This window comes from Acomys minous, assembly GCF_964271855.1.
Source record: "Acomys minous genome assembly, chromosome: 1".
In the NCBI taxonomy this organism is placed as follows: Eukaryota; Metazoa; Chordata; class Mammalia; order Rodentia; family Muridae; genus Acomys; species Acomys minous.
In genome coordinates, this window is record NC_140483.1 from 34,254,898 (window position 1) to 34,279,376 (window position 24,479).

The window sequence follows — 24,479 nt, forward strand, 5'->3', positions numbered from 1 at the left end:
CCGCTCAATGGCCTTCCGGAATAGGGCCACCAGTAAAGGTCTTCCCTAACCACATACATCCTGATTCTCAGCAAAGCATCTTGCCATCCTTCTCCTGCCACACCTTCCCAGAGAGAGCCTGGGGCTGCACTAGCACCCCTTACCTCCACTCCAGCCCTGGAAGCCATGGAATATTCTCTCCTTTGACCCTGTGTGCCTCATCAGCTTCTCAGCCCTGATCTTCCCCAGACTCTCAAACCGGTAGCTGAGACATCTGACCTTTTGGAACTAGCTCCTTTTCGGAGTCCAACTTCTTCGGCCAGTCGTAGAGCACACTCGACTACAGTTCCGAGGGGTACACCTAGAGATACCACGGGCTGCTCCCATGCAGACTCACACTTCTTAGTGTGTGATTGTCGTGCCAAGCCATGGTCTCTGTGACTCCCTAATAGTACACGGAGCTGGAGACCCCTGGGATTTGTAGAGAACAAACCTATACTTTGGGAATTTGAGACTTTTTTTTTTTTTTTGGAAGAGGCATGTTTTTCTTCTGCTTGGGCTGCAAGGTTCGGTTATTGCTGCAGGCTCCATCAATCCTAGGAGCTGTCCTCGGGAGAGCCAGGAGATTCAAAGCTCTGTTCTTTGTGGGCTGACACTCCAGACTGGCATGGGCTCAGCCTTGGATCACAAGCCTATCCCTGTTGCCCCCTCTGCTCATAGGTAGCAGCTCTTCTTCCGTCAGCTGTACAACCCCAGATAAGGCTACAGTGTGGCTACTACAGTTACCTTCTATTAAGCTGAAGGCATCAACCTCAGCTCTCTGTCTAAAGCCACTCTTTGCAGCCCATCATAATTTAATCCTGCACATTTAATTATTAAGCTACCCTGGACTATGACATTCTATTCTTTTGGTTTCAAACTGGCTGTGAGATGGACCCTTGACTTTCAGTGCCTGGAATGGAGTCAACCACAACCTCCAGCTAGTCCACACTCCTGGCAGCTCTGCTTCCTCTCTTGTCTCGCTATGAGTTCCAGCTACACTGTGTCAGATCTTGAGCTGAGACAAGGACGCCCCTGTGAGCCTTAAGTCTTACATACTCCGCAGGGCAGCTAAGTGTGAAACACAAGCTGCTAATCTCTGACTGTTTAATGGCACATTTCATTTTCACTATAAGGCAGATCTTAGGAAAGGAAATGCCTCACACAGCCTTCCAAGTACAGACAGAGCTTGACCTTAAGAACTGCTCCTCAGCAGTCCCAGCTCTCCCCGCCCCCCTTTCCCGCAGAAACACCAAGAGAGGAGCCAGGGTATTCGCCTATGAAAGGCTGGGGAGCCCTTTCCACATTATCATGTGGAAACGCCACGTGCTGTCATTTCAGGAAGGCCTTCTCTGTTGTTAGCATTTTTATCCCCGCCACAGCACTGTCCTCAAACAGCAAGGGGGTTAGCTGGAATTACTGACAGAGGAGATAAGCCTTGCTCCAGATCCAGAGGGCTCATGTCTAAGTCCGTTTACTGCCTCTTCCAAAGCTTCTGGGCTTCTTCCCCAGCCACAGGCTGGGACCTTTCAGTGCGTAGTTAGCAACGCGGTGATGACACGGGGGAGGCATGTGTGCGTGGGAACTGACACAGACTGGCTCAGGCCCCAGGGCTGCGCCTTAAAGGTCTGGAGCCTAAATGCTAAGGAAGATCGGAAGCCTGCCAGGGGCTGGCTGCAGGGCTGGCTGCGTCACCTGCCGCTCTCTCGTCTTCTTCCTGTCAGTATGGTGGCTTTTGCTGATCCTCTGATTCAGAAACTGTTTTCTATCATCTGCCTGCTGTCATGTGCTCAGAAAGGCAGGCGCTCTCCTACTGGTTTTTGGTTGTGGTGAAAGCACAGTGGGGAGAGGTGGCATGCCCCTCCCCAGCTAAAATGAAGATGTTGTATCCAACACCCTTTATGGAGTGCTTACCTGTGCTTGTGCCACATGATCTATCCCCAGAATGCTTCTCAAGTGGCAGTAAATGAGATATATGACAAAGAGAGCCAGACGAAACTCAGATGCAACTTCAAAACACACAATGAAGACCAGCTTTTGCTTTAGGGTGCAAGACGGCTTTTCTAGATCCTGCCAGAATAACCTCGGGTGGCCAGGAAGTAAGATCCAGTGTGTGGGGAAGAAGAAACCCTGCTTCGGTGCCTAACCATTTTTATATCCCTAGGTGTATGATTCTGGGGGAAAGTTATTCAATTCTATGGAACCTCATTTTCTTCAGCTATAAAACGGGAACAAGTAAAATCACACAGGGCAAGATCTCCATAAATGATGGCTACCTTCCTTCTAACTTATTAAGTAAGAAAGCTCAGGTGCAGAAAAGGTAAGGGTCCTATTTAAAGGCACTGTGGTTAGAGACAAACCAGGCTTATGGGATGCACCAGGGACGGAAGGCCAAATATCCCTTGCTCCTCAGTAGAGAGGAGTGAGTCCAACCCACATCATTATTTTCCCACAGATTAGGTCTTATGTCCAGGACACCCCATTGCCAGGGCTGAGGAACATCATGTTGCTCACTATAAAGCAAGAGCTGGTCCTCACTGAGGGCTGTGAAGTTACATGACTGTCAGCTAGCTTTTCCAGCGATCTGCAGTGCCACCTGGTGGAGACTGGCTGTCCTTTCACCTGGTGTGGCTCCAGCAATCAACATTGACAGGAAGTAGGGGGGTTTCCAGAACATAGGAAGTGAACACTAGAACAAGATCACGATCACGAAGGATGTTCAGTGTAGAAGAGGATCTTAACCTCAGGGCTTTGAGCAGGAAGCAAAGCAGGCCAATTCACTGACGGTTCTAGACTCGCTAAAGGCCTTTCTGAAAGAGCTGGGCCCATCGATTGCTTCACTAGAACTTCTAACTTCCTAATTAATAAGTTTTGTAAATGGCCATATGAGTCACATTGATTTGGAGACTTTTTTTAAAGCAGATGGCTTCTTCAGTCCCAGACCTGTGTCCCTTTGTCATGAGCTCTTCCTCGGAAGGACCACAGCTATTTAACATCAAGAGAGCTGTTATGGGTCATGGCATCCTTGTCCCAAGAGCAGACAGGAAGTATTGGGTATCGTGTGTATATCAATTCCAGAATCTCAGATATCACTCATCGTTATACATTTTACATTCACCTTGCACATCCCTCAGTTATATCTCCTATTTCTATATGGAAGATACGCAGCTGAATGTCCAAATCCATCACGATCAACGACACGCAGACTTCTAGTGCTTTCTGCCTTTGAACTCTTTAAGAGAGGAAGTGAGGATGATTTATTCTGGAAACCTTGACTTTATGCCTGTGACCTCATCTATAAACTGTTAGATGTTTTTCATACTGATGGGGTCAAAAACCTCCCAAACTGCATCACCACGAATTCTGCGTTAGATCCTGAATTTTTCCATCGTGACTTAGATTCTGTCACCATATCTCCTCTTTTGGCATCTTTTATGTCTCTGCTTGCAAATGTTTTGCAGTTGTTCCCAGATCACAGGAAGGGATGGGAAGGGATCACAGGGAACGTACGGATGTTCCAAGCATGGGGATATAATTCACTGTATTTTCTTTGAAGAAAAATGCTGACCAGTGCTGCACTCTATAAATTATTTCAGAGCCACTAGAGATGGCTTTCTAAAGCACAGTTCTTGGCATTGTCCTCAGCTTTTCTCGGACTTCTCTGACATACAGCGTTCACTCTAGTCTCCTAGGTGCATTTTCTTCCACTGCTTTTTACTTCCCATCTGATTCAGACCTATTGGCCCACCCACTGCTCTCCTTCTTTCCTCTCTACCTTTGCCCTGGGGCGGGGTGCGGTTCTAACCTAGTGTTTCCCTTCCCAAGATCACAGTAACTATTGAATTCTATACAATCCAATTTAGAATCTACTTCGAACAAATCCCCCCCCCCTTTTTCTTTCCAACATGTCCCTGGCCTTTCTAACTTACATGTGTTTCATTCTGTGTTAAGTTGCGATTGACTGTTCCTATCTGTCCTCTGTAGATTGTAAACTGTTTGATGACAAGACTTCAGACGTTTCTCCATGATGCCTATTGAGATAAAATGTCAGAGACTAAAAAAGTCTCTTGCAAAGTCTCTGGGGAAACTTGGGTAACAAAGGGGAGCCAGCGAAGATCTGGAACTTTCTGGGTGAGGAATCATTAAGGTCTGCACTACTTACATGTAAATGGTGTCAGGTTCCAGGCATCGGATGATGAGAGAAATAGTGGTGAGCTGCTTGTCTGGCACCTGAGACGGCATGGCACATGGAGCCTTTGCTCCGGAGATGATGTCATCTACAAAGCTCAGCACTGTTTCTGCACAATGGAGAAAGAGTGGGAGAAGCATGAGAAACAGTGATGTCCGAACAATGAGCAGTGCTGTGAGAACTCACGGAAACTTTGAAAATTCATAGTAGAAGGAAAAAGGAGACCTTGGAGAAATCCATCTTTTCTGACAGTTTCTTTGACAGCCAATCAGCTGAGAGCCATTTGTTCAGAACTAGATCAAGGACTACTAAAGCAGAATAATGTACATGTCACATTTGTGAAAATTTCCACTAAACACCTTGACATTAACAGAGAACAGCGGCGCAAGTCCTTGGGCCCCAACATACTGGCCTTGGCAATACCTGTGCATACCAAGGAAAAGCCTCAGACTCAGCAGCTGACAGCTCTCCATGTCCCAGAGATGTTTCTTCAAACCTCATCACCAGGTTCCCTAGAAATTCTTAGATAATGGGCATCCTCATCCCCCAAAAGGGCCATATTTTATGTGCAAGTCTTAGGATTGTTTATGTAGGCTTTTCTCTATGTGTTGGTAGTAGACTAGTAAGGCATGGGACTTTTATTTCTGTGGGTTATTTCTACTCATGCAAGGCTTCCCTTCTCTCTCAGGACTTGACAAAAGTCAGTTTGCTTTAGGACAAAACATGGATCAAGAGCATCTGTTTGCACATGCCTTTGCCTAGAGGGGGTTATTAGCAAAGGAATTTTTTTTCTGTAATCATGGCCGTGGTTAGCAGAGAATTGTTTCTTAATTGTGGGCTAGGATAACTAGTGTACTATGTTGTTGTTGCTTGTGAGTGTGCCTAGAGGCAATGAAATGGACACCTCTTTTTATAAATAAAAGAAAAGCAAAATCAAAACAAGACTCTGTCAGATGCTCACCATGCAAAAACTTAAATGGACAAGATGGCTACTGCCTGCAAGAGACAAGAGTTGGGACTTTTCCATGCTTCTCTACCCTGAGATGACGGGGGCTTGAAGCAATGCCACGAGGCAGGGTGTGTTTTTTTTTCTTTTGCTTTTACTACCTTGGAATAAGACTAGCCCAGGGGGTGGAGACTTCACTCACCTGTCTCTACTTTGGAGTGGTCCATCCGGTCAGTGACTTTCTCTTGCCGGATCAGGTAATCTACAATCTGCACTCCAATTGGTGGCTCCGAATGTTCCCACTCCAGGACCACAAGAGTGCTACTAGGTTCATGTCCTGTGGAAAGTCTCAGCCTGAGTACAGAAAAACAGAAACACGAAATGGGGACCCAGCTGGGACCTGTGTCACTCTGTAGTCACCATGTCAACACCACGTTACAAACTCTTCTTACAAATGACTACTCTAGGCTCTGAGTGCTTCTCCCTCTCTCTCTCCCTCTCCCTCTCTCTCCCTCCCTCTCTCTCTCTCTCTCTCTCTCTCTCTCTCTCTCTCTCTCTCTCTCTCTCTCTCTCTCTCTCTCTCTCTCAATGCTAATGTTACCAAAGATCTAGGGGATTTGTGTTTGGATGGTGTGAATTAATATATAAGTAAATAAGTAAAGGTGTAAGGATCAATGAAGGTCTACACAGTGTATGTGTTTGGCAATTGGACTCTTCTGATTGGTCTCTTTCATATAGCTCAAAATATAATTTCTGGGTCTTCTCTCAAGGAAATACTGAGCGTATATCATGCAATGTGCACTTCAAATCCCATTGAAGGTGGCACCCAAGAGAATATTGCCTGACTAAAAGCACAATTACTTTAAGATCCATAAGCATCAGTTAGTTTCTGGCAGGCCCCGCTTCCCCTGCCCTTTGTTCTGTTAGGCTTCTCTCTCTTTGTCCATCTGCTGACTGAACTTCAGAACAGGCTCAGCTTCAAAGTAATTCTCACAAATTGGCCACATGCCACATTCTCTTTGGGGTGATATCCCGTGTCTGCTGCTCAGGACCCCGATGTCAGTTTCCGTCTGTCCTTTTGGATGCCTGTGACCCCTGTCCCTGGTTCCAGTCTCCATTTGTCTTTATGTCCAGTTCACAGTCACTTCACTCTTTTCAAGTTGTCTTTTGAACTTGGTGCCTTGCCTTGCCATCTCATACCTCTCTGCAGACTATAGAGCGCCAGTAACCGATGCTGATGCTCACTGGTGTGGCCCTCCTGACTGCCCACGTGGGTTCAAGTTGCTTTCTTGTGCTGACTTTTTGTATACGGCTCAGGTTTCCTTCTTGAGTCCAACTCCTGGTTTCTCTCCGTACCACTGGACTGTAAGGGTTTTTCCAGTTCCTGCTCATTCTAGCCTCCCTCTCTCACAATATCCCTAGCATTCACCCACATCCTTGACCTTGGTCCCTCTATGTCACAAGTGTCTGCAGTCCTAGCCTTTCACCTTCTTCTACTCAGCTCAAAGGCGCCTCTCATGGTCTCAAGAACCAAAGGACAAGACAGCAGAGCTGGGTCACACCAAACTGCCTGTAATGTCCAGTTCCAACTCAACACATATGTTCATATGTTTGTCAGCTGGAAGGCTGTGTGGGAGTGGTACACAAACCCATCCCAGACCTTCTTTTGTGCAATTCAATAAGTATCCAAAACATACCATTATGAATGTGATAAAACTTTAACATGAAATCAAGGGATGCTGTTCGGGGAATAAGAAGCATTTCAACTAGTAGAAAAATAATAAGAAACACATGGTCATTTGCTAGTGGCTACCATGAAGGAGCGCATAGTTTGCATGTGACATTAGGATGGAATAGACCCAAAACAGTGCGGATATTGACAAATTCATTAATTAGAGTCATATGCAGAATGCTATTTTGAAGAAAAAGAAACCACTAGGAAGCTTAAGTTAGTAACTAAGCTTTCTGGGAACTCCAATTCTGTGAAAATAGGAACTAAGGCCAACTCCTATTGAGAAATAGAAATGTGTATGATTTACGTGGACTTATATAAAAGTAGAATATATTATTTCTAACTACGAATTAAAAAAAATAAGATGTGCAAAAAAAATCTGTTGTTGAGAGTAGTGATCAGAGCTGACAAGAAAAGTGCCATTTTAATGAACATTTGTCCTGTCTGATACTTAGCTCATGTATCACTTGGTTAATCCATTTAAAAAAGTGAAATCAGCCACAGGACATCATGGCTGGATCTTCTGTTCCTGTCTTTGACAGTCTCCATGTTACTTTTTCACAGTAGCTTTTCTATCTGGTGAATCCATATGACAGAGCTAAATTCTTAGTGTCATCTTTTCTACTAAATGAAAAATTTTTTAAAAATATAGTTAGGGATGTTGATTCAGGTATCCAAGTTGCAACTACAAAGAGCAAGAAGCCAATGGCTGGCATATTCAATGGCACCTACATAGAGAATAAATTGGCTTGCTGTGACGGTCTGTTGGCAAGTGTTACCCTCTTTCTCAGTTTTCTTCTCCTTCAGTTCTATCTCTTTGTCATCTACCCTCACCTGCAGACAGGGCAGAGGGCAGCCTCTCCATGAGGACTCCTGTCTCTGGTCCCCTGCTCTGTGTAATTAGCCTTCCAACTACTACAGTCTTGATTCTCACTTTGGGCCTTCCTGGTCTTATGAATCCATGGGGTTGTATGCCACCACCATGTTCTACCAGCACTATTTCACAGACATAACATGCTGTGCCTTAACCCCTGTGGAAGGCCCCTTGTCATAGGATAATTTGAACGCCTACATTGGGCTCTCACCCCTCATCTTTTCCGGTTTCATTCGACCATCCCATGAGGGATTAGGAATTTAGACATGGTTTTTCTCACCTACTCTGCAGCACCTCACACATCCCGTCAATGCAGACATTCCCTCATGTCTGCCCTAGGCCTCTGCTCTTCAGTGTGTGTTGCTTACAGAACACCCTTCCTCCAAGCTATGTCTCCATCTACCATCTTTCTGAGACTGATTGGAATCTTATTATCTCTGGGTTTTTTTTTTCTCACAGAGCTCTATGTCCCTCTGCCTATGGAACATCTACACAATTATCCCTCGATCACTGACAGGCAAACCCAACTGGGCCTGGCTTCCTCCTTCTCAACTCCTCACACCTCCTGATGGGTTCTTCTCAACGAGGGCTCATCCCCACTGTGAACAGTCACCATGCTCTGTTGGTTTTAACCCCAAATCATCTCTGGCTTATTCTCTCTGGCATCCCAGTTGCTCTCAGCCATGAACTGCTTCCTGCTCTATAACTTTGGAAGAGTCCAATCCCGCTGAAGCCACTCACTTGTCTATTAATTAAAGGTGTGGTGATAAAAAAAAATGCTTACTTACTCCATATATTGCCTGGCACCCAGGAAGTCTTTGAGAAGTGATAGTGTTGTTGGTCTTGTTCTGCCTTCACTACAGACCTCTAACTTCCTCCATAGCTACAGTACTGTTGCTCGTATGACCTTCTACCCACGCCGTCTTATCGAGTCCTCCATATGGAAGCAGTCTAATTGCTATTTGCTCCATAAAGTCTTTATCATTGCCCAGTTGCAGACTCAATGAACAGCTCTTCACACTTTACAAATGCAAAGATTTGTCACACCACTTCCCCTAAACAGCTTGTGTGCCTGTTAGCATACTGAAAGTTCCCAAGGACAGGAACTATGCACATTCTTCTTTCTGATCCCCAGCACTACTCAGCCTATCGCTTTGATACTAGTATCCACTCGCTCCTACTCTTATATAATGGTGCTGAAGGCATACATGCAGGAGAGGGGTCATGGGAAAAGGGACCATACACAGGCTGTGGGAGGGGCGCACAGGTAGGAAGTCCGTCTGCTCCAAAAGCAGTAGAGTCACATCGACACCAATCCTCAATGACATCTCCAGTTCCTGAACACCAGAGAGAGCTCATGGTGGCCTCCTGTAAGAGCTGAGCAAGAAAACAAAGAGTAAGTGTTGCGAAACCATGGCTGGGTGGCCATTACCCAGAGACCTAGCATCAGGATCCTATGCAGCCCTAAATCACTTTCAGAGAAAGGGTTATTCATTACTATGTCACCATTCTTTACTTTGAAACTGTGTCCCATACAATGGACTATAGGATAACCCCAGCCCTATGGGATATCTGGGGCATCTCTCTCCCTTTAGTTCATCTCCATAGTTAAGAGTTGTCACCTTATAAACCAAGTGCAGTAACACATGCCTGCAATCCTAGCATTTGGAGGCAGGACCAGAAGTTGGAAGTCAATTATATACAAGTTTGAGGCCCATCCTGGGTAAAAAGCTTATCTTGCTGGGCATGCATGCTAGTGCACCCTTTTAATCCCAGCACTTAGGAGGTAGAAGCAGGTGGATTGCTGTGAGTTTGAGGCCAGCCTGGTCTACAGAGCGAGTCCAGGACAGCCAAGGCTAACACAGAGAGAACCTGTCTCGGAAAAAAAAAAAAAGAGGAAGGGGGAGATTTCACTTTGAAAGAAAGTCAGTTTACATCACATTTCACTTTATCACACCTCATACTGCAGGCTCTAGTAACAGTAATTTCTTCACCACATATCTCTGGATGGCCTGTCTTTGCTGTATTTCCCTCTACCTAGTCACACTTGCCCTTCTTCAGAAGCCTCTCTGTGAATCTATGTCTGCCCTGTTCATCCTGCCCTAGCCCTTCACGGCTCCTCGGCCTGTTTTGTGATCCACTTTGAATGTGAATGTGGTTCTGCGTTGGGTTGTGTGATTAGGCATCAAGCATCTTTCTCAGACCGTGAATAGGATAAGCTATGTCACATAAAGGCGTCTACATCAGTCTTCTGTGGATGAGAGCCTCAGCTTTGTCAATCACTGCCTGTGACCTTGGACAAGTTACATAAACTCACTTTCTGCTCTGACAAAAATATCACTTTCCTAATAGGGATGTTGTGACAATTAAATGAAACAATCTATGCCAAGTGACATAATATATGCACCACACCTGATGCACATTATTGTTTTTGAATGACAGGGTTGAGCACTAGAACCTTATAAAAATTACAGTCTCACATAGTTCTTTACTTTACATGGAGTAATCTCATGGAGATGTTTACTGTGGAATAAAAGAACCAAAGGTAAAATCTGGTCAAAGAGGAAACAGCACTTCTGATGGGCCGTTCTCCGGCAAAAGAGCAGATCCTCAGTGAGTGACGACCTCTCCGAGGGCTCCTGCTCCCTCAACTCAGATAATCTAAGGGTGAAGGTTCCAGGCCAGCTAAGCTCAGAGCTGTGTCTCAGAGGCATTCGACAGGACAGCTTTGGCCTTGGCTTTCTTATGATTTTTTCTCCCCTCTGTTCCAGTGCCAACTTGTCCACATGGTACATTAGGGAAAGTGGACGTGGCTGTCCTGTAAAAATCCAGACTCTAAAATCATAAAGAAAAGAAGGAAGTGTGGTAACAAGGAAGTGAGGAGGGAAGAGAGGAAGGCGGGAAGGAAAAGGATATGACTCCATAAATACCGTACAAAGAGACATTCATCTACGGCTCAGTTTTTCAAAGTTTACCATTGGTCACTTCAGGCAATGAGGTAGAATAAAGGTCCCACTGACTTGTCTCCTGAGAGTCTCTATGAAGCAGAAACTGATTCTGGATTGTAGTTGTGGTTAGGTATCGTGTTACTAATTCATAGGCCCATTTAGATCCTAACTCTTGGGTAGATGGTAATAATGAATTACATAGTGAAAGATGCTGAGAGTGATAGTTAGGTACTTGCTCAGAGTCACAGGCTAGGGAGTGCGGCAGTGCCAGGGACTGGGGCCCCGGACATTTCAGGCTCCTCCCAAAATGTGCTCTTCCTTACCCCTGAGTCCAGTAGCAAGTTACTCACCTTATGGTTTTCTGACTGAAATTCAAATAAAAAAGGTGAACTTCTGAAAGCTAGGAAGACAGACTCTTTGAGACAGGTGGAATAAAAGTGAAGTTGTGCCTGCTGTTCGGCAGAGTGTTCAGTCAACCAGTGTTTGCTAAGCACTGACAAGGGGCCATTTCCTGTGCTAAGCATGAAGGATGCAATGACGCAAAAGAAGACACATATGGCCCCTGTCTGCATAAATGCTGCCGCTAGATAATAAACAAGCAAGCTGGATTCATGTAAATATCCAAATCCCACAATTGTGTGGAGGGATCCAAATGGCAAGGTGAGGCACTGTGGGTGCACACAGCAGCAGGAAGCCTCCATGAGGAGAGAAAGATGCTCTTCAGCTGCAAACAAGAATGGATCGCTCGTTTGGGGGGAAATGGAACTGAAGTATGTGAAGTGAAATAAATAGATGAAAACATAGGTATATATTTTCTCTAGTAAATGGCAGTATAGAAGGAAATGACCTGGAAATAAAGGAGGAAATGTTAGGTAAGGGAAAAGGGGAAAAGGAGCAAAGGGAATGGGGAGGAAGGGAGAAGAGAAGAGCGTATAAGGTGGGCTGAATGTGGTCCAAGGACAATATAAGCTTGTATGGAAATGTCGCAGTGCAGCACATTAAATTGAATGTATACATACATATTAATGATTTTACTTCTGTAAATGTTATCAGGTCACAAACATTGTAGTAATATAGGTAGAACATCTAGCATTAAGAAGACTGGACCCTTGATGAAACTAGACCTCTAAAATCAACTAGAAATACTTATCAGTCTCTAGGAGACATGGGGCAAAGGAGTTCTTGGCAAGTGACAGGGCAGCAGGGCTGCGTGACAAAGGGTATGTAATGGGAGGTCCCATCTCAAGAACAACGATGAACCACTGTAACATTTAAAACATGGAACATGGTCATATTTTTAATATAAAAAATGGTGGGGCACACATGTTATAATTATTTTAAATGCCATTTCTTCAAAGGTATTAACTCTCTCCCCGTTCTCCACACCACCTGATGAGAGCACCCACTCTGAGTCCTGGGCTGCATCCAACTGCTACAGGGTTGACACAGGGCTGTTATGGTTTGGATACAACATATCCTCTTCAAAAGGATCCGGTGCAGGAGGCTTGATCCAAGATGCTTGTTCTACTGAGAAGAAATTAGAAGGCACTGGTCCACCCCAATATTAGTGCACTGGTTGCTATGTAACTTAATGGGCACTGGGAAGTAAGCCCTAGTAGGAAGACAGCTCAGCAGGACTTGCTTTAGAAAGTTATATATTAGTCTTGGAATGCTCTTCTTGAATTACTTTTGCTTTTCAGCGACCATGAGCTGAGAAGGCTCCTCTGCCACACACACACACCCCTACTACTGTGATCTTCTACCTCACCACAGGCCCAGAGCAATAGGGTGGGGCAGACATGTACTAAAATGTGAGGAACTGTGACTTCCTTCCCTCCCTTTAAGTTGGTTATGTCAGGTGTGTTGTCGCCGTGATGAAAACCCAATGAACACACAGTAGAAGAGAAGAATCAAAGTGAACCCCTTCTGAGAAGGAAGAGAAAGGGAAACCCCACTTTCTTCTGCACCTACAGTTTGTCATTCCATGCACTTCCCGCAGAAACCATACTTGTTAACAGACTTAATAGAGTCTAGTGGGGAAAACATTCAACATTGGCTAGTGTTTTCCTTAAACAAGAAAAATCTGAATTTCTAATTCAGTTTACCAACTGGAGATTTTTTTTTATTCATTCATCCATCCATTTAGTTATTTAGCATAGCATCAACCCCAGCATTCTGTAGAAGACAAAGCATTGTTCACAGTCTGAGTGGAGCAAATAACCAAACAGCAAGTCTGATTATAGGGGATGCATGCTTTAAGATGTGCACATGTACAGTGGGAGTTCCATAAGGGAGTCTGAGTCAGACTGAGGCCTTGGAGGAGGGGACCAACCACGAGAGCTAGTGATACTCGGCCTGAAATATGGCATGGTAGTAGTTTTCCAGTGACAGAAGTGGGATCAAGTTTGTTTTGGGGACAAGGGCTGAGAAGTCTGAAAGGCTGAATTCCAGAAAGAAAATGTGCTATGTCACAAAGAATTACATTTTGGAGTATAGTGTACTAATGACTTAAGCATTTAAGTGATGGCCGATCAGATCATGAGCATTTGTAAGGATGTGCTAAAGTCTCTAAATTGCACACAGTCTGAAGAAACATTAAATTACCTCGATGCCAATATGGCCAGAAGTCCATACTGTAGAATAATTCCAGGTGTTCTAATACAAGGACCAACAAGAAGGTTGCTGCAATAACACGTCTGACATTACAATGAAGTTAGGTTGTGATGTGGGCCTCGGATACGGGGATAGATGCAGGGTGTACTTGTTGCACTTGACGGTGAAAGATAAGGAGGCATGACAAGGGCACTGATACCCTTTAATTAGATGGGGTCACAAGTGGTATCTATTTGACATACAAGGTAATGAGTTAAAATTTGTTGGGTTGTTTAAATGGTTTAACCTATGTGTTGATCATAATCACAAATCTAACTGAAAGTATGACATCAGAGATTATCCAGTCCAACACAAGGACAATAGATGAAAAAGGCTAGGTAGAAAATGAACCTACATATTGGAGGGGAAGATGAACATTCATACCGAAACACCAGTGTCATGCTGAGCACCTGTCCTCCTCAGCTTCGGTACCCCTTGTCTATATTCTTTGAAAGAAAGTGAAACCGAGAAAGATAGAGTTACAGAGGGGATGACAAGAGCAGGGTGTGTCACACCAAGGAAGGAAGAGGAGAATCCTCTGATAGTGAGCAAATTCTGTTTTAGAGCCAGCTGGTCTGCACTTAGAAATGAAAGGGTTCAGCACAGAGAGCCAGATGAGGAGGGTGCAGAGTAAACCGGAAGTGTGGGTTAGCAGCTTCCAAAGTGAAAGAAATGACAGCGACAGTTTGCTGCCGGACCCCAAGCTCTCTATAACATTGGAACATTATCTACAATCTTCTGGCCCAGTATATATGAAATACATATTTGTGAAGCAGGAGCTATTGAGGACTTGCTTACCCTATCTTGTCAGAGTTTGGCCGTCAACTCTACCTGCATCCAAGCTTGCCCATTTTTAGGCAGAATTCTGTAATTAATTTTATTCCTTCTCAAGACTCTGCTGGAGTTAAAGACCAGATAGTTTAGTTCTACAATTAAGTTTAGTTGTTTAGGAGTTATGATGTTTTTAGGTCTAGAGAGATGTTTTAAGTTGATAGAGATGAGATATGATAGATGTCAATTTACACTCAGAATTTTAGACTCACCAAGATAGGAAAGATGTTTTCTTCAAGGTTGCCAAATATAAATAGCCAAAACACTATGAATGTAGCATTAATATAATTCCTGATTGTTTCATGGTTCTTCTTGATGTATGTAGTTTATTTTCTACGTGTGTAATAATATACATGCATATATAAAATATTGAAAATACATTTTTAAAAAAGAAAGCTGGTGCAGAGAAAGTGGGAAGGTGTTTGGCAAGCATAGAACCCACAGAGAGGCTGCTGGAGTCTGGAGTTGAATATCCTTTGGAACCCTGGTTTTGATTTGATAGTCCCCAAGACCTTTGTCTCTCACTGAGCTCTTCTCAGTAGCTTTGTGCCCTAGTTCATTGGATTGCCCTGCTGAGCTCTCAGCCCGCATGGTACCCAGACTGGTGACACAAGAAGTGTTTGGCTTCAGCTGCCACAACCTGAGAGAGTATGATGCAAGGGTAAGGCAGCCACTGTGTTAACACCCCGCACCTTTGGGTGTCCAATGAACCAAGCCCTTCCTTCTTCAAGTCCCGCTCCCCCCAATCCTTGTTCCGTAACCATCTTTTTCCGATTCAGCATGAATCTGTAGGCCAGCGGGAGCCATTTGTCTTTTTGTTCCTGTGAAAAATTGTATTTTCAAACACTCGCTGAAATATCCATGGAAGAGGTGGGTAGGTGAGAGAAACACACATGCAAAATCCCTCCTGTGGGTCTGAGCAACACCTATGAAACCAACTGTGGCACACCAGGTGTCTCATCAAAGACAAAAAAGAAAGCAATTATCACCCCACCTGGACCAGCATCCCTCTCAGTCAGGTAAGCATTTCAGCATTTGCCTTGCAGAGAGCCTTAGAAGGCTCTCACTTGAAGCCTCTCTGTTTAGGGTTTGGCATGGCTCATGTCTTTGTCTGTGTGCTGCCTTACTCTAGTCTGTACACTGAAGGAAGGAAGTCATCCATCTCGGCTACACCCATCCTGGCCCCTGATCCTTAGGGGCTCTCTCATGTTCTCCTAAGCTCCTTAGGAACAGAGAGGTAAGAAGGAAAAAAAAGGGTTGGGAAATGTCATGACCTTCCTGCCTAATATAACAAGGTCAGCACAGACGTGGTGTTTTGTCCTCCAAGCCTGTGATAATCAGGGTAGCAGAGCTTTCCAGCCTGAGGCTGCTAGGTCCTTCCTCTGGGTCCTGTATTTGATACGTTCCTTCTAGTCCAAGTGCAGCTGGTGGTAGGCTGGGTGATCAGTTAGGGGAGACGGCCCACCTGCTCTAAGGGGGAGATGGAGGTGAGTGTCCTTACAACCCTAGGCCCTTTGCAAAAGGTATTTCAATGGCCCTGATGATTGTAAACCATGTGCTTTCCTAACTATTTCCTTCCAGCTCTTTCTGCTCAAAGGCCACAAGTGTTCAGCTGTGACTCCCGTGTCACATTATTGTGGGTGTTATGGAATGCATTGACTTGATTTGATTTGACTTAATATACAAACATGCAAATCTAAACAAATTAGGTGCCACTCTTAGCTGAACAAAAAAGATTCTCTATCTGAATTGCCGTGTGGAGCAAGTTGTCCGTTTCTGGTACCTTCCAGCCCAGAGTATCTCAGCCCTCTTACCCTCTGGGTCTGGTTATTGGTCACCAGTTCATAGATGGGAGATGCTCGGGTTACTTCCAGCAGAACCGGCTCATCAGGGGTTTCAGGGTTGGACGTCACATGACACAAAGGACAGGATGAGGGGCACCGTCCCTTGCTCTGGCACTCCATTCGGACTCCAGCTGCCATACGCTTGGTGCCAGAGTCTGACAGGCTAGCGATGTATTCTGGGAATGTCAGCACCTTGGGATCTCTTTCCCGTTCCTCCGACTCATCAGATGGGGAGTTGCCTGCCAGACAGAAGAAAAAGAAACAGTGAGGGAGGCAAGACAGCAAGGACTGCCATGACTTGGTGGCTCCTGAGTTCTGAGGTCTAGCCTTGAGAAGTTGGAATGTGTCACCAAGAGAGTAAGATTGTGACTCTGTCATTCCATTTAATTAGGGCACACATCTTCACAGTGACACGCAGAGTAGGAAATGGCTCTTCAAGTATGAGAGTCGGTTGTTTCTTTTCTGAGACTCATCGGCTCCACTGGCCCACTCAGAAGGATGTGTCGGCATTATGTCCACTACCAAGAGTGCAGATAATAACAACAGTGACTGTTCTATGCCTTGGCTTCCTCATGGCACCTACCTTTAGCATTATTAAGCGGATGAATCACAAAATGATTTGGCGACACATGTATGGTGTCTAACATACATGAAGCACTCACCATCAGAATCTTGGTCATAATTACAACTGAGATTATGGAGCCTTCCTAGGACACTGGAGTTGATTCAAGCTCTCCTTTCACCATTACATAACCACTGCTAAGAGTTCACTATTATACCCATTTCTACATATCAGGAAAGGACAATATCATCAAGGTCACAAAGGTAGTGTGCTATGAGATGTGGTATCTGAACCCAGGCATGCATATACATATATATATATATATATATATATATATATATATATATATATATATATACACACACACACACATACACACACACACACACACACACACACACACACACACACACACACACACATATATATATATATATATATATATATATATATATATATATATATAATGTCCAAAGCATTTATGCTGTAAAGCTGTATAATTAGCTCGTGTGTTGAGAATGTGAAGGGAAGTTAGGCCTTTTTAAAAATTATTTTTCTCATAAAGATTTTTCACTGTCATTTGCTGCTCAGAAGTTAGCTCCACAAACTCTTGATCTATTTTTGGTGACAAACATGAGAAGTGCCTACGAGACACCCGCGTCTGTTCCCCACACGAGAAAGCACCCCTTGCTCTTCCTTCCTCCGGTCTTCTTCACGCTCATCCACTTAACTCATTATCTATAAAGGAGTCTGTGGACAGAACCCTCCGGAGTTTTTAAAAGCTATTTCTGACAGTTGGTGTCCCGAGCAGGAAATGATTTTGGAGAGACTGCTGTGCCTTCAGAGATGGTGGCTACACAGAACGTTCTGGTCTCCCGTGGATGCATTCAGAATGTCGTACTTGATGGGGGCACAGTGTGAACTGGTTGAAAGGTTTCATGAAGTACTTCCAGGAGGTGACTGGGAGATATGACTCACAGGCTTATGAAAAACAAATGTTCTACCCCTAGGGTACAGGGAGCACCTTATCCCCTTTCTTGTTTTCTGTGTAACATGGGCTGATTTGGGAACACAGTGAGGTTTCCAAAGCTCTTGATTCCCAAATGAACAACGTCATTACGTGGCCAAGGCACTTCTACCCAACCACTCTTGACAAGGGACTCCTCCTGTGTGTGAAGGCAAAGGGCACACTCAGTGACTGTGGCAAACAATAAATTTAACATTTGCATTTTATTTAATCATAGATCCAGGGCTGAGCTCCTTCCCCGGGTGGTAGAACGGGACAGCTGCACACACACCACAAGTCAGGGACTATTTATCAAAAAGAGCCCAAATAACCAAACCCGAATCGCTTCACTCACAGGTCCATGTTTACGAATATTTAGGCTTCTGAAGCCCAGTCATGGTTCTTCACTTTATCCTAGGTTGAGGATGGGGTTCCTAGCAGTATTTGAAAGGACCACAGACTCGCCAAGACTTTCTGCACCCTCTTTTTAATCTTACCTTACGTCTTCTCCAGACTGCTGAATGACTAAGTCAAAGTAAGTGGAGGTGGAGTAAGGTCTTCGAGAAGTGTCCTGTATCTGTGCCAAGTCTTTATGGGGCTGGGGTTCTTTTCCTCTTTGGCTCTTAACCACCTTTATCACACCAGAGGCACTTCTGTACCAAGCCACAGCCCTCCTTTGTTGAGAGCCCATTCTGTACATGCAAATCTACAATACGACCACTAGATGGAGGTAGTGGATCTAAAATAAAGGCCTTCTGTGCTGTGAAACCACACTAGGGAAATTAAATGCTCTGAGCTCTAAGTATGGTGTGGGTATCTCAGCATTTTTATGGATATTTTTTCTTAACACACAGGGAAAAAAACTAAGAAGTAAAGCAATAACAAATTATATACCTCAAAACTTCACTAGATAAATAAGAGAAACAGGAGATAATGATGGGGTAATTGAATGAAAACTCACAAGAGAAAAATTTAAAAGAATCCTCCCCGAATATTCTTAATTTTGAGTAAAAGTTACTACAAAGCGGAGTAATACGCCGACACGTTTCTGTTCTCTCACCTTTTAAGCAAGCTTTACTGGGTTACTAACTAGGTGAATTATACTGACATGAACCACCAGGGGGCACTGTAACATGAGTGCCTTGTAAAGCCTTAACTTCCCTGCTCTCTAGCTTGTAATTGCTGTAAACATGAAGGGCTGCTCCCCTTGTTGCTGTCTTTGGGCATGCCAATTAAAATCAAGATGTGGTTAATCTCTGTCAATACCCGTCCACCCTGCATACTTGGCAAGATTACAGAATACACAAGGATGCTGAGAAAAGGATGTAGGAAAAGATGATGGGTGCCACCAAATGCTCCTGTTTTGCTTTTTTCTTCAGAACCTTGTCGTCCATCTTGCCCCCACCCCCACCCCAAATCAGGTCCACATACAAGGTCCCTTCTGGACGCCAAGGCCAGTGTACCTTGCTGGCCCGATGCTCACATGAGATGAAGCTGTTTAGCAAGAGGCTGGATTTATACAGAGCAATGAACAGTGAGTTCCCCAAAGCCATCTATTCAGTCTCCAGCCAAGAACAGACATGTGTGTGAGAGAGATTTTTCAAAGAGGAAATGCATTTTCTATGTGCAGTTAAAGATACAATTGGGAAATACTCTTTAAAATGATGGAGTCCATTGATGAAAGCCCACATAAATCACCCTCACCCCAAAAGAGAGTGCAGCCAGTCACTGGATGTGAGTGAATGGCTCAGATCGGAAACTCTTTGGGAAGAGTCTGCTCTTTGTGGTGGAAAGGTGGGAAGAGGGAAAGCCACTTTATCCCCTATCACCCAGTGGTCCCCTCTTCCTATTGGCTGTTTCTATTACAGTCCTTGGCACCTCTCTCCATCCTCTGGAACCTAGACAGAGATGCTCCTGGAATCTGAAAGACTGTGATACTTCTTAGGAAAAGAAATATCTACTTCAGTAGACACATAGTCTTTGAACAAAACAATCTACAGTTACGATCTTGGAAGATAACGATTGGCAAGTGTGCCCTCTGACAAAGAATACCTGTGTGGCCCCTCGCCATCAGTGTTGCAGGATCCACCCTTTTGCTCTCATGTCTGGCTGTGACATGTAGCTTTCTTGCAAGTAGAGGAATCTTCAACCTGGAATGTAGTTAACAACCCTAAAGCTGCAAAGCATTTTGCAAATACAGTTTGCTATAAATAAGTGCCATTTGCTTTAGGCTAAATCTGTATCCTCCAGCACACAGCGGATGAGTTTCCCCAATAGAATATCATGGTATGAGAATATTGGCATCCTTAATGCGCAGAATCTCACTGTGTATGTGCCCATGGCCTTAGGCATGTACATATTGACCCACCTAAATCCAGGGGCACATTAGGATGATGAAAGTGACCAAGCCATTCTCGAGCAGTTCTGCTCTGTTTATGTGAACTGACAGGTCACAAAGGTGAACGACTTGTTATGAAGTAAATTGGTACAATTCCTGTAGGATTCTGAGGACTGCTTAAAAAATCTCTCTCCCGAGCTAGTGCCCAAGGCAATGAGATGCTAATGACATCACAGCTAGAACTACACAGGCAGTTCATTAGGCAGCAAAGAAATCAAATGCAAACTAATCAGCTTACAGCTTTGGGGGGCTAGCTTTGGATGAACAGGAAGAAGGTTGACATGGGCAAAGGAAGCACCTCAGTGAGAGGTCATGGAAGACTGCCCACCCACAGCCGGTATGCCAGGATGCACCCCAACCTTTACCCCTATCTACAATGTGAGCGATGATTCCAAGTTATCTGGTGCACATCTCCTTCATCTCATGGCTTCCAAGGAGAGGAATCCAACCTGGGATGTCATTAACAACCCTAAAATGGGTTCCAGGCAGTCTCTTCAGGTGCTTAATATCTTTGGAAAGAGTTGGAAGTCAGTTGTGTGGGACTTGAACTGAACCACCAGTCACATCATCATCACATATTCTGAGATTCAAACCAAACATCAAGCTGAAAGAATAGAAGCATTTGCAAACAGTTCTCCTATCCCTGACTAAGTCCCTCAAGAATCAAAGGCAAAAGGCAAAGAATCAGTGTGGTAGCAGCTGACAATGTGACTCTACCCAAGGTCTCTTTCCCAAGTAGCAAAGCTTTAGGTGACTGCTACTACTTGACATCCACTTATACAGGTTACGTGACATCATGCCCAAGGTTGCCCTAATTGTGGCCACCATCTCTTCCACACTCTCTTGGCAGCCTCTTCCTCATCTTGCACAGCTCAGCTCAGCAGAAGGACAGCTGATTCCCCAGTAGCTCAACTCAAATTCCCTATACCTCACTGTCCCCTCTCTCTCTCTCTCTCTCTCTCTCTCTCTCTCTCTCTCTCTCTCTCTCTCTCTCCCATATTCATTCATCATCATGATCGTCAATATTACATTACTTTCTCTCCTGACCCCATGCCCTTTCCTCCATGCTTAATGCCATGCCAATGTCATGCAAGGGAAGGAGCAGTTTGAAGCCTACTCCATGGGTTGCCTGAGTTGGCTTTCATTCTGCTTTGTTGTTGTTGTTGTTTGTTTGTTTGTTTGTTTTGTTTGATTTTTTTTTTACTTTATCTCTTTACAGATGGGTGATTTGGGGGCAGGTTCCATAGCCTTCTAGAGTCTAGAATTCCATGTATACAAAGTAGACATGTCTAGATCAATTGATTACTCACTGAAAGAACCCACAACACAACTGAGCATGGAGATACATGCCTGGAGTCCCTGCATTTGGGAAGCAGAGGCAGGAAGACCAGACGTTCAGAGTCGGTTTCAGCCAAGTGTGGCGGAGCAAGCCTTTAATGCTTGCACTCAGAGAGGTAGCGGCAGGTGGATCACTGTGAGTTCAAGGCCAGCCTGGTCTACAAATCATGTCCAGGACAGCCAGGACTACACAGAGAATCGCTGTCTTGAAAAACAAACAAGCAAAACAAAACAATAGCAACAACAACAACAACAACAAGAAAAAGTCCATTTCAAAACACCAAAGCAAAAACAAGCAAAGTGAGTCTTGAGCAGTCCTCAGGACACAATGAGCAGATTCTCAGTTTACTTACTCTGACCCTGCTTGCCTACTCCCCCTGCTCTGCCTGCTCCCAACAGCCTCGTATAAGCGTGCTGTGAAAGGGAAAGTTACGTCTCGCCCTCAAGTACAATACCCCATAGTACCCAATATGTAATAACTCAGACATTCATTAGAAAACATCCTTGTCATTTGTTGAATGACAAGAAAGTTTATTGAATAGTAAAGATTTTCCAATGAGTTGTATATAAAGTGATTACTTCCTGTCATCTTCCAGTGCTAACTAGACATCTGAGCTTCAATTAATGTGACACACTGGTGTCCTAGGTTCTTCTGAAATGTTCTAGATTTGTCTGAAATGGAGGGTACCTGAGTGCTTTCCAGTATTCTCAGGTATGAAAGATTTTTCAGAGATAACTTGTTTACAAAGACTTAGGTGGACTGTACCCCAATAGCTGGGGTAACCAAGGAAAGACATCTGCTGGAAAAGTGGAGTTTTGTTTAATTGACAGTGACTCAGACAAATGCTTACTTTTCCTGCAGTTTTGAACTGTATACAAGCGTATCCATGTGGGTGCTGAGCAATTGTTTACTGGAGATGTGAGGATTTAGACAGGAATATCCAGGATGGCTCTGAGGATGAAGGACAGTGCTTCTCCATGCTTAGAAAATCTGGAACATTGTTTCAAACAATGCCTTCGAGTAGCAAAGGGGTCAGGGACTGCTGGATCTGGGTCAGCAGAATGTCCACAAGCCCTACATGGACATGAAAATGCCAACGGGAGAGGGGAAGGGCAGGGCATTGTGCGTGGGTCTGGGCAACAGAGTCATTCTGAGCTCATGTGCTTTTTTCCCAGCAAAGAGCAATAGCTGGACTCCATGGGTTGTCACAGGAAGGGAGACACCCAGAAACCTGCACCTTCTACAGTTTTCCCAATCCCCCAGTCTCAGCCTGCACACAGGAACCACTCCATGTTCTCAGCCTCTCATCCGTCAATACCAAGTAGCTCCAAGTAAGCAATCTTCTTGTGGAACTAAATAACAGAAACCACTGGTTGCTATCTGACCGATTGTGTCCAGGAAAAGACACTTAACAAGAAAGAGTTTATGTTCTTGTTCTTCCCTACAAACTAATCCTAAAAAGTTCCTTTCTTTGGGGCCTATCTCTTCTTTTGTTCTAACATCAATGTCATTGCACATTTCAGACTCAGTCCCTTGGTATTTCCTTAGGAAATATCTAGAAATAGTGGGTCTTTGCTATAATCAGACCCTGCAACCAGTCCCTGGAGAGAAGTAAGGAAGGGCATGGTGGAGCATCTGTCATTAAATACCCACTGACCACCTCACAAAGTGCCAGCAGCTGAGGGTACCCAAGGAAAGATGTCTACTGGAAAAGTGGAGTTTTGTTTAATTGACACTTCCTCAGAAAAAAAAAATGCTTACTTTTCTGCAGTTCTTGTTGACCTTTTTTCTTTTCTGAAAATGCAGTGTTCCAATTTCCTGCCTGCTTCATAAAGCATTGCCTACCAAACAGAATTAAACCTTTCCCCGAGGTGCCTCCAGGTGATGGTTTTGTTCATCAATTATGACTATGCAGATTTGGAAGTTGGAGGAGAAAGAAATAAAATGGCATCGATGCCCTGATGGCTTTTAAAAATTGATGGATAACACAATGTTATAATTTCTTAAGATAATCTCCCCTCTAAAGGCTTGTTTTCTAACAAATAATTGTCGACTTGAGGTCCCTAGCTAATTAGGTTCATGTTAAATTTAGATTCTTTGTAGGTACAGTCCTTAGTCTTTGCCAAAAGCTGTTAGTCAGTTTTGGGTTGGGAAGAGTAAATTCAATAATAAATGATCTAAATTCACCAAGCATTCCATAATGTCTCCCTTGGTCATTGACAGAGACCTTGAGTTCAAAGTTCAGTCAATGAACCTTTATGGTATCAGAATCTACCAAAGAACCATAAAACAAAACACCAAAACAGCCTTTTAAATGAATCTGTGACCCCATCTGCACCTTCCTTTTAACATCACAATGTTTGTGCAAAGAAATGAAAGCAAGGCTAACTCGGCCGTGTAAGCAACTCCTTGAAAATTCCTGGAGATCATATCTGCACAACCCATACATCTCAGGAGGAGTAAGGATCAAGGCCAAGAACTGCTGGAAGCCCTAAAGATTTCGCTACAAAAACAAACTCCTCGCCGACTCAGGTGCACCGTGAGTCCCCAGTGCGCAAGGAGCTGTCTTATGCTATGCTGCATTGTCGTGCCCAGTGCCCCACACTTGAATGTGTTCAAATCAACGGATGCACAGGAATAGAAAGAAGCCACAGGAATTATGTCCGTCCTCTGTCTGAAACCCTCAAAGGACAGTCTAAACTTTCATTAAGATTCACTATAAGGGCAGCACCAGAGAATTTAAAGCTTAGGCAGATTATCCGGAAGGCTTTGCGAAATGCCTACACAGAGATGAGAGCATGGGGGACTGGGCTGAGCCCCCAGTCGCTCAGACCTAGAGTTCCTGCAATAGTGGTGCCTTCTTTCTCTCCATTCTTTTATTACCCTTCCCATTCTCATAGAATTAATTCTACTGGCAACTTGTACAGACATACACAGGAGACACGGTCAACTACACTCTGTTCTATGCATCCGGTCGCACTCAATTCCATAGACGGGACATCCCCAGCGCGTGCCCACAGAGTCCAGTACAAGTGCTCTGCGAGAACAGTCCAGGTCTTGGCTGGCTTATAAGACTGTCGTGTACACACTGTGAGATGTTAGGAATGGGAACTTAAGGGTTAGACGAAGATCCTTTCCCG

General features: G+C 44.4%; 1 protein-coding gene across 2 annotated transcripts in view; it reads right to left on the minus strand.

Moving 5' to 3' along the window:
* The window catches only part of ASTN1 (astrotactin 1), a 310,168-nt gene that overhangs the window by 18,267 nt on the left and 267,422 nt on the right, over positions 1-24,479 (minus strand). For both annotated transcript variants that reach the window (XM_084772141.1, XM_084772142.1), the window contains exons 17-20: positions 16,005-16,273; positions 9,003-9,136; positions 5,356-5,507; positions 4,181-4,316 (exon numbers count right to left, since the gene is read on the minus strand). In XM_084772141.1, coding sequence (XP_084628267.1) covers positions 4,181-4,316; positions 5,356-5,507; positions 9,003-9,136; positions 16,005-16,273 — 691 coding nt within the window. The remainder of the gene's footprint in view (positions 1-4,180; positions 4,317-5,355; positions 5,508-9,002; positions 9,137-16,004; positions 16,274-24,479) is intronic.